The sequence below is a fragment of the Ochotona curzoniae genome, unplaced genomic scaffold, assembly GCF_017591425.1.
Source record: "Ochotona curzoniae isolate NIBS_2020 unplaced genomic scaffold, NIBS_Ocur_1.0 patch255, whole genome shotgun sequence".
NCBI lineage: Eukaryota > Metazoa > Chordata > Mammalia > Lagomorpha > Ochotonidae > Ochotona > Ochotona curzoniae.
The window spans coordinates 1-9,208 of NW_024466812.1; the positions used below are offsets into that span (position 1 = coordinate 1).

Sequence of the window (9,208 nt, forward strand, 5' to 3'; positions counted from 1 at the left end):
ATTCGTCGTTACAGATCTTTCCCTTGGATGGGAAGGACTGCCACATGCCACATGCAGGGTGAGGCCAGCCAACCCCTCCCAGGGTGAGGTTTGGGGATTCAGGAGGCTCCTCGTCCACTTCCTGTTTCTTTCCTGTCTTCCAGGGGCGGCGACCACCGGGTAGAGCTGTACAAGGTGAGTTCTGCACGCGAGGAGTGGCCACCACAGCCGGTCACTCCGGCTCCTGAGAACAAACTGCTGTTGGCCTCTTCAGCCTGTGTGTGTGGATTACACAGATGTTCAGAATTGCCTGGCCCCTCGGGGAGAGGGGTACACACGCCAGCGGCATGTGCAGGCCTACACACGGCTTGGGGGTTTGAGGTCCCGATGAACCCTCAGAGTGGTGTCCCAGGACCCCCACTCGCCCACCTGCTGCTGTCCCTCCAAGGGGCTGCAGTGGGTGCACTGTGTGGGTGTGAGTGGGTGGGTGGTTTCAGCTGGCTCTGGGACTGCTGGAGGAATTTATTTTAAAGATTTATTTATTTTTTTATTCAAAAGAAAAGGATATGTTCCATCTACTGGGTCACTTCCCCAGAAGGAGGCAACGGCTAGACTGTGAAGCCAGCGGCTTCCTCCAGGTCTCCCGCATGAGTGCAGGAATGTCCTCTGCTGCTTTTCCAGGTCATACACTGAGAGCTGGACTGGGAGTGAAGCAGCTGGGACACAAACCAGTGCTTGTATGGGATGCTGGCACTGCGGGCCAAGGCTTAGGCCACTATACCGAGGTTGTGGCCCTCAGATTTTCATTTTATTTTTAGTAACTGAAAAATTTCAACAAATCATTAAAAATATGAAAAATGTTGGGTTGCAAGACGTGTCCCCAGAGGGGTGCTCTTCCTGCTTGGGGCCCACCTTCATGCAGAGTGGGCAAAGCCTGCTGGTAGCACTTGGGAGCCACCCACCACAGAAGAGACCTGAGCAGAGCTGCTGCCTGGGGACCGCAGGAGCCTGTCCCCAAGCCCTCAGCCTCCAGCCAGCCCAGGGGGCAGCCTGTGCCGGGAGGCAGGCTCTTGCTGTGCAGTGCTGGGCTGAGTGGGCCCAGGCAAGACCCCTTGCAACTTAGCTGCTTGGACTTGCCACCAAAGCTGTTTCTCCTTGATGTTGCAGGTCCTGAGTTCCCTGGGGTATCATGTGGTCACCTTTGACTACCGAGGTGAGATCTCCCCCAAGTGTGTGAGCACACATCCACCCCTGCCCGCACCTCTGACCGGCTCAGAGCACACCCCGCAGCTTCCTTCTCGCCAGGCCAACCTCCTGTGCCCAGGGGAGGGGCAGGGCAGTGCGTCTCCTCTGAGTGGGTCCTGGGTGCAGGACTTCCTGACAGAGCCCCAGCTGTGGGTACCTGGGAGCCACTCCGGCAAGGGTGCCACTGGAACCTCAAGTCCCTCTCCAGTCTGTCCCCCAGCCTGCCTTCTTTCTTTCTGGAATGAAGCAGGCCAGCCGCTGAACAGATGGAGAAAGCAGAGTGTGACGTGCACTGGCAGCATTCAGCCGCGGTGCGAACAGTGAGCGTCCGTTGAAAAGGCTGTTACTTGCTGTAGCCTTCACTCAGGCCAGAGGCATGAAGGCTGCTTGGCCGTCCACCCTGACCTTGTGCAGGAGGACACTGCTGTGCGCTCCCCTGGATGTGAGGACAGAGATGAGGGCAGGTGGCGGTGCCATGCAGGGCTGTCCTGGTGTCCTCTCACTGCTATGTCCCCTGGCCACAGACCTAGCCTCTGCAGACGACCTTAGTGTGTTCTCTTGGTCAGAAAGCCAAAATCTGTTGCCACCTGAGCTGAAGTGGAGGTGGCAGGTGTTTCCACAGGAGGCTCTGGGAGCATCAAGTGTGCTGAGCTCCCCTGGAGTCTGTCTGCAGGCGGGTGTGGGGCCCCCTTGCCAGCTCCTGTGCCCATGTTTGTCCGCACACGTGTGCTCCATCCGCACCTTTCCTGGCTCTGTTCCTGCATGTTGCTGCCTCCTTCCCTTCCTCCCTGCCTGTTCTGGCCTTCCTGCACCCCCTGTGGGCTTTGCTTATGCAGCATAACCAGCTTGTGGGATTTGTGCGGCTTTGGGGTCAATTCCCGATGACTCACTCGTGGCTGCTGAGCCGCCAGAAAGGCAGTTGCACTCGACCTTGACTGGGAGTGCCTGGAGGGCCTGCTGGAGAGAATCAGAGCCCCTTGGAGCCTCATGCCTCCTTCCTGCTTCCCCAGAGTGTCCCACAACCCCACTGCTCTTGCTGATCCTGGGGAGGGGGGGGTGGGGGAGGGGCTGCAGCCTTGGCCCCACCAGCCCAGTTTGTACATCTTGGCCATCCTGCCAGGCTGTCTGTGTTGAGCTGGATGCCCTAGTCCTGGCCCACGCAGGCAGGCAGGAGCCAGGGTGCTGGTGGTGGGCAAGCTCTGACAGGCAGGCAGGCGTCAGCGTTCCGTGACGGACTGTGCTGCCCCAGCCCTGCTGTTTCTCACTGGGCAGTTACAGCCCACCCACAGAGAGCGCCCAGAGGAGGGCACGGCTGGCCACTCTCCTTGCCAGGGACATGATGGGCACACATGCTTGGGGCAGTCCTCTCAGCTGTCCTTTTCTCTCTCTCTCTCTCACACACACACTTGCATCTGACCTTCTCTCCCTCCTGTCTCTCCCAGGCTGGGGTGACTCGGTCGGGACGCCGTCTGAGCGAGGCATGACTTACGATGCACTGCACGTGTTTGACTGGATCAAAGCCAGGAGTGGGGACAACCCTGTGTACATCTGGGGCCATTCCTTGGGCACTGGGTAAGGGTCGGCAGCAGGGCAGAAGGCGACCCTGTGCCCACCAGGTGCTCTGCATACACCTGCAACGCTTGGAGCCACAGCCTGCTCCCTTGGAAGGGGTGTACAGAGACCCCAGAGGTGACTCAAGATGAATATGCGCCACAGACAGAGGCAGATGGCCCCACACCCCGGCAAAGAGTCCTCAGGCCACAGTGGGGAGCACTGCAATGGCTGTGCGCCCCACGTTATGCGGACCTTGCTGTCTCTGTGTGTGCATGTGTGTGTGTGTGTGTGTGTGTGTGTGTGTGTGTGTGTGTGTGTGTGTGTGTGTGCTTGAGCGTGTAGCCCCCCTGGAGTCCACGTGTGCAGCCACCTTGGCCATCTAACCCAGGCTCAGTCCCCTGGGGGTGTGGCTGAGGATCAGCGGGCAATCCCTGAGTGCCCATGCACGGGCAGGCTGAGTTGATAGGGTCTCTTGAGGCTGTACACCCCTCACCCATTCGCAGCCGCCCTCTGCCCGACACCTTTTCCTCTGGCACAGAGGCCCTAGGTAAACACTGCTGCTCCCTGGGCACCATCCTGAGGGATGCCATGTGCAGGGGGCACGGTGCCTCTGGGATGGCCCAGCCCGGGGACTGGTGCCTCTCGGATCCCACGGCGTTTCTGAGCACACTGCTGAACAGGCGTGCTCTCCTCAACTCCCGCTCCCTCTTCCCTCCCCGCCCCCCACTCCTTTTTTTGGTTTTAAACCTAATTCATCCGAACTGTATGTTTTCTTTCTTTCCAGAGTGGCAACAAATCTGGTGCGGCGCCTGTGTGAGCGAGGTGAGGGGCCGATCAGAACCTTGTACCCGTTCGTGTTCACCCGTCCTCCCACCTCTGCCTCCTGCTATCATTGCAGTCTCCTGTAGGCTGTGGCATGGGGACCCTCCCCATGGGGTTCTCATAGCACCCGGGGAAGCTGCCCCCTTCCCCTGGCTGCTGGTGGGCAGAGGCCTGCAGGCGTGCGTTCCTGGGCTGCTCCCACACACCCTGCACTTGCCCTGGGCTGCTGGCTTCTCGACCAGCTGACTGCTGGAGACCAGCTCCAGCTGAGTTCAGAGCTCATGAAAGATGTGTGGAGTCGGTGTTTTTAAAAGAGATAAAGAGAAAAGGTGGCCCACTATAATTCTATGGTCATATTGGCCAGTGCAAGAAGGCTGTCTGCTTTATTTATACAGAAGAACTCACAAGCTTTCGCACAGACTTTTACGTCATGGCAAGTGGGTGTTTCCAAAGAGAAGTCTGCAGATTGTTCCACCTTAAAGCAGGGCATCATCCAGGCTGACCCTGCGGAACTCCTCAGCTGGCAGCGCACATTAATCACTGATACACTCCTACTGCATCTCATTCTACAACTTGTCAGTTAAAGCAGAAAATATATCACAGAGGGAAAAACATCAAGATCAGAAACAAAAAACTTTAAACATAAATTCCCACTACAACCACGGGCTTAACAACCCTTAATTAGTTTGAAAGCATGTTTTACAATGTTAGTACAAACATCCTTGAGTTCCTCCAGCCAAAGGGTCATGGGAGCGGCCGAGACAGCATGAGTCGTTAGACGGCCACTCACCATCACGTTATTAATGACATCCGTTCCTAAGCTCACATCGGTTACAGAGAACATCTCACAAGGGCAAACAGCAGTGCATCAGCCATGCTTGGGGTAACTGAGTGTCCCTGAGGTGGTATGGAGCCAGCTGGAGGGACGTCTGCCAGCCTTGCCACACAGCTCCGTGTGCCCCAGTGTCTCAAAGGCTGGGAGGCCTCGGCTCCTGCATCTCAGCTCTGTGCCTTCCTCTGTCTCTCCAGAAACGCCTCCAGATGCCCTTATCTTGGAGTCTCCATTCACCAATATCCGTGAAGAAGCAAAGAGCCACCCGTTTTCAGTGGTGAGTACAGGCTTCCTGCAAAGTGACTTTGTCTTTCTGTGTATGTGTGATCCATGAACACTGTTTTTTCATTAATAATGTTTCTAAGTAATGTGAACTGGCTCTCAGGAAGCAGTTGCAAAATGCAAATAGTAACTACCTGAATTTTTATTAAAAACAAAACTCATAGTTCAGGCCCAGCCTGCCTCACAGGGCTAGGGCTGCCTGGAAAAGGCGCCACTCAGTGGCTGGGTGACAGGGTAGGCTGTCTGCGAGGGGCTGGGCTCACGGGCGGCCTTACCCGTGTGGCGTGGGGCCCTCTGTTCGCCCATCTCTCCGTCCATCCGTCTGTCCTGATCTCTTGTTGCTTTGTGATGCCTTTGAGAAGCCTTTATTTGTGTCTCATTTTCTCAGTTTTGCTTTTCTCTACAATTGTAAGGGAGAACTGGCTGCTCCAACCTCACCCACACACCTCTGGGCATGGTTCAGCAAGTGGGGGAGGGTTGGGCTTCTGAGCTGGACTCTGGCTGTGCTTGGGAGATGCGGGAGCAATGTCTGGGGGCAGCCCCCCCAGATGAGTTTGGAGGGCCTCCCAGGCCCAGCAAAGCAGGGTAGCAGGTGCCTCAGCATGGCTGTGCTGTTGGAGACATACATGAATCCTTAGCTGTAGACCCACCTGTGGTTCTACCTGATTCCTGAGCTGACCCTGATCCTGACCCTAACCCTGACCCTAATCTGGCCTTCATCTCCCCCTCAGATCTATCGCTACTTCCCTGCCTTTGACTGGTTCTTCCTGGATCCCATTACAAGCAGCGGGATTAAGTTTGCAAATGATGAAAAGTGAGTACTTGGTGTGAGCACTGGCAGCTTGGAATGCCGCGAGCCCCCAGGCCAGCCCTCACATGGCTGCATGGTGGAGTCCTGGGCGCCTGTGCATGTCCATGGCAGACAGCAGCAGCAAGAAGGAAGGAATCTGAGGAGAATTAGCAACACGTTAAAACGCTATGGTTTTGTCAGTCACATCAGTCTTTAAAAGAATAAAACACAAAGTGAGTACTGTGCCTCTGGAGGCCAACCTTGGTCTCGACCCTTCCAGCTAAGCCAGGTCACATGTGGATGGCATCAACCCCCACGTCCCTGTCAGGGTCAGCTGCAGGGCAGGCCGGCACATTCTGTACCAGACCCTGGGTGCTGTCCTCAGAAGCCTCTGGTTAGAGGGCCTCGCACATTAGTTCTGCCCTGTGAGGCAGGAGTACATGCCAGGCGTGACTTGCCTTGGGACCTGCCCAGGAACTGGGCATCCATGGACCACAAGCTTCCGACGGACATGCATGGACCCATCTAGGGGTGAGCCCGAAGTGGCCGTGACAGCCACCCCCCTGGCCTGCAGCTTGTCCGATTGTGTGAGCAATGGGAAACTGTTGGTGAGAGTGTCGAGGGCTCTGCGCCTTGTCCCTGGCAGTTCAGGTTCTCAGCAGCAGGGACGCCTTTGGCCCACTGCAGTGATTCAGAGTTAACCTGAAGCAGGGTGACAGAGTTAACCTCCAGTGATTCAGAGTTAACCTGAAGCAGCGTATCCCTGCTGATACGCTCCACATGTCCACGACACCTGGGGCCACGGCTCTTGTGCCCTTCACTGTTGCCTCCTGGGGTCTGCACTGGCAGGAAGCCAGAGCCTGGAGTTGGCACCATGATGGCCTGAAACCCCATGGTTGCCAGCCCTGTGGCACTGGTGGCTCCTCTGTCTGTGTGGTGCTCGCAGTGCAGGCCCCAGGTTGGCTGGCACAGATACTGAAAGTGGCTAGCCTGTGGTTTTCTGGGACTGAGAACAGCTCAGAATCTGGGCTGTCACACAGCCAGTGCGCGAGGCGCAGTCTGCACGCAGATGCCCACGGGGCCACCTGGCTCAGTTGTGCCCTCCTTCTGCAGCGTGAAGCACATCTCCTGCCCTCTGCTCATCCTGCACGCTGAGGATGACCCAGTCGTGCCCTTCCAGCTGGGCAGAAAGGTGGGTATCATGGTGGACAGGGCTGAGGGGGACCGCCGACACTGTCTGCAGGGAGCCATGAGGTGGGGGTGGCAGGCAGGGCTATGTGAATCAACTCAGAACTTCTGGATATTTCGCCTGAGAGCAGACAATGTCATGTTGTCTGTGGGGCCTCCATGCCAGCTTTTGCTGTTTTCTGGAAAGCAGGACTGGCTGTGTGGTCAGTGTGAGGTGAGCCTGTTGGAGGGGTACCAGGCCTCACCAGGTCCCGCCTGGGTCCTTAGCAAGGTGAGCCTGTTGGATGGGAGTACCAGGCTCACCAGCAGGTCCCACCTAGGGCTTGCCCACAGCTGAGCTGCATAAGGCATGCAGGACAGGGTCGTGCCCCTGCAACCCACACACCCCTGCTGCCCCAGAGCAGGAGGCCTCAGCCCACTGAGTGCGCCACACGCTCCTGTCCGTGCTGGACCTCAGCTGACCGGTGCCGCTCCTCGAGGTAGCCTGAGGGCAGAGACCAGCCTGGGGACCAAAGCTGGGGCCCAGTTCCTGGGAACAAGCCTGCAGAGCCCAGGCCCGTGGCGGCAGGAGCAGCGTGACAAGAGCTCAGCTGCACTTGCGTGTCACCCCCATCTGCCCCTGCAGCTCTACAACATCGCTGCTCCATCCCGAAGCTTCCGCGACTTCAGAGTTCAGTTTATTCCCTTCCACTCAGACCTTGGTTACCGGCACAAGTACATCTACAAGAGCCCCGAGCTCCCGCGCATCCTGAGGTGAGCGCTGGAGCTGCCTGGGGGAGTCGGGGGGCGCAGGAGCAGTCCACTACAGAGGGGCTTGGAAGAAACTTCCTCCCTGTTCTAGGCTGTTCCATGATCGGACAGGCGCAGGTCATCTGCTGTGTAGGCTCTACCCGCGTGGGTATATGCCACTGCCGCTGGATTGGCCTCACTGTCCATCCCAGGTTCTTGGGTCACCTACCCTGCACACGGGAGAACCTGGCCTTGTCCCGCCCCGCCTCACCCCACCCCACCCAAGTCTGTCCATGCTCAGCTGCTTCCGGCCAGAGGCTTGGGCAGGACCCAAGTGTTAGTGTGAAATTTCAGCAAGGGCTTGGGTACCCCAGCCCTGCCACCCACTGGCCAGCCGGCCTTGGACACCATGAGCTACCCGCTGTGCAGCGCAAGGGAGCACTGGGGGCTGCTGCACTAGAGCAGCCGGCCACGTGATAGCCAAAGTGCAGCTCCCCATAGCGTGTGGGGGGACGTGGCCCCAGCCACAGGGATGTGGCGGCAAGAGCACACGTTTGCTCTACCTCCATTCTATCTAAAAGGAACATCTACCGGCAGAGCTGGCCCAGCGTTCAGCCCCATGAGTGTGGGGTGTGGAGTGGTGGGCCTGACCGCATCTCTCCCCTGAGGGTCTGCACTGCACGGTGCGCTTCACCTGTGTCCTCCTTCTGGCCCAGGGAGTTCCTGGGGAAGTGGGAACCCGAGCGCCAGCACTGAGGCTGGCTGTGCGGAGAAAGCATGAGGACCTCCGCCCTGCCCCTTGTCCTGCGGTCAGCAGCCCGGAGCCTGGCGGCACTCAGGAGCCTGTTCCCACCACAAGAGAGGCCTGGAGGCCAGCCCACGGCTCGTGGAGGTGGCCGGAAGCACAGAACGTGAGGGGCTCTGGGTGGTCGGCATGCAGCCCCGGCCCCCTCCTGCTGCCACCACTCAGCCTGCTCTCACTGGGAAGACTTTCGGAGACACAGCAGGCAGTGTCCCTTGGCGGAGCCCACAGTGCCCGAGCCTGCCCTGGTGCCCCGGCAGGGCCAGGATAGTGGCCTGGGACCCCTGCGCAGTATGTGGAAGGTTCTTCTTGCCTTTTCCGGCACCCACGCAGTGGACTGAAGGTTCCAGAGGCGCACCCTGTCCTGCCTTCCTGCTTGCCTGCCTTGGGGGTGGGGTCCCCACTTCCCTGGACAGCCCGCTGCTCACCCACAGCCAGGGACCAGGACCCATACTTCTTCATTCCTCCCACTGTCCTCCTAACCTGGCCCTAGACTGAGCATTTATACAAGAATAAAACTGTGGTGGTGGTCTGCATGTCCTTGAGTGATGCTTGCAGCCCTGGGAGTCCCTCCTCGTCCTCAGGCGTGGACCCCAGCCTGGACCTGTGGGACCAGCCCCAGGGAGCCCCTGGCTGGTGATTCCAGTCCTGCCATTTGTGTGCAAGGCAGCCCCCCAGCTTTCAAGCCTTTTTCACCTCGCACTGGGTGCCAGTGCAGCCATGAACTGGCAGGGCCCAACAGCCAGCAGGGTACCCCCTCCGCCCCCACCCCGCCCCGCTGGCCAGCTTGAAGTCTAACGCACTGTGCCATCTGCCAGGGCGCTGCTGGAAGATGACATCAGCCCAGCGTCTCCTCAGTGGAACTAGGGTCCTGCCAGAGGCCTGCGGGTCACAGAACTGCACTTGTGCCCAGCTGCCAGACAAACCCCCACAAGGACCCTCACTGCTACGAACTGCCTACCCCAAAGCTCTGCTGGGGCAGTGG

General features: G+C 58.5%; 1 protein-coding gene across 2 annotated transcripts; it reads left to right on the forward strand.

The window, feature by feature from the left end:
- The first annotated feature begins 121 nt into the window (after positions 1-121).
- Positions 122-8,759, forward strand: LOC121166861 (lysophosphatidylserine lipase ABHD12-like). Of its 2 annotated transcripts, XM_040996168.1 has the most exons (9): positions 122-174; positions 1,147-1,192; positions 2,667-2,796; positions 3,563-3,600; positions 4,630-4,709; positions 5,446-5,528; positions 6,618-6,696; positions 7,318-7,445; positions 8,138-8,759. In XM_040996168.1, exons 3-9 carry the CDS (start codon positions 2,705-2,707, stop codon positions 8,175-8,177), a joined length of 540 nt encoding a protein of 179 aa, XP_040852102.1. In that variant the 5' UTR covers positions 122-174; positions 1,147-1,192; positions 2,667-2,704; the 3' UTR covers positions 8,178-8,759. The 2 variants fall into 2 exon arrangements, with proteins under 2 accessions (XP_040852102.1, XP_040852101.1); XM_040996167.1 differs by lacking the exons at positions 122-174; positions 7,318-7,445; positions 8,138-8,759 and adding an exon at positions 6,824-7,290 and having other exon boundaries at positions 1,150-1,192.
- The last annotated feature ends 449 nt before the right edge of the window (positions 8,760-9,208 follow it).

What these genes read in the sequence shown, in the direction of transcription:
- LOC121166861 (XM_040996168.1), top strand. Translation starts at nt 2,705, where the DNA reads ATGACTTACGATGCACTGCACGTGTTTGACTGGATCAAAGCCAGGAGT. An exon ending in GCGGCGCCTGTGTGAGCGAG is followed by an intron (nt 3,601 to 4,629) that starts GTGAGGGGCCGA and finishes CTGTCTCTCCAG; the next exon opens with AAACGCCTCCAGATGCCCTT. An exon ending in CCTTCCAGCTGGGCAGAAAG is followed by an intron (nt 6,697 to 7,317) that starts GTGGGTATCATG and finishes CTGCCCCTGCAG; the next exon opens with CTCTACAACATCGCTGCTCC.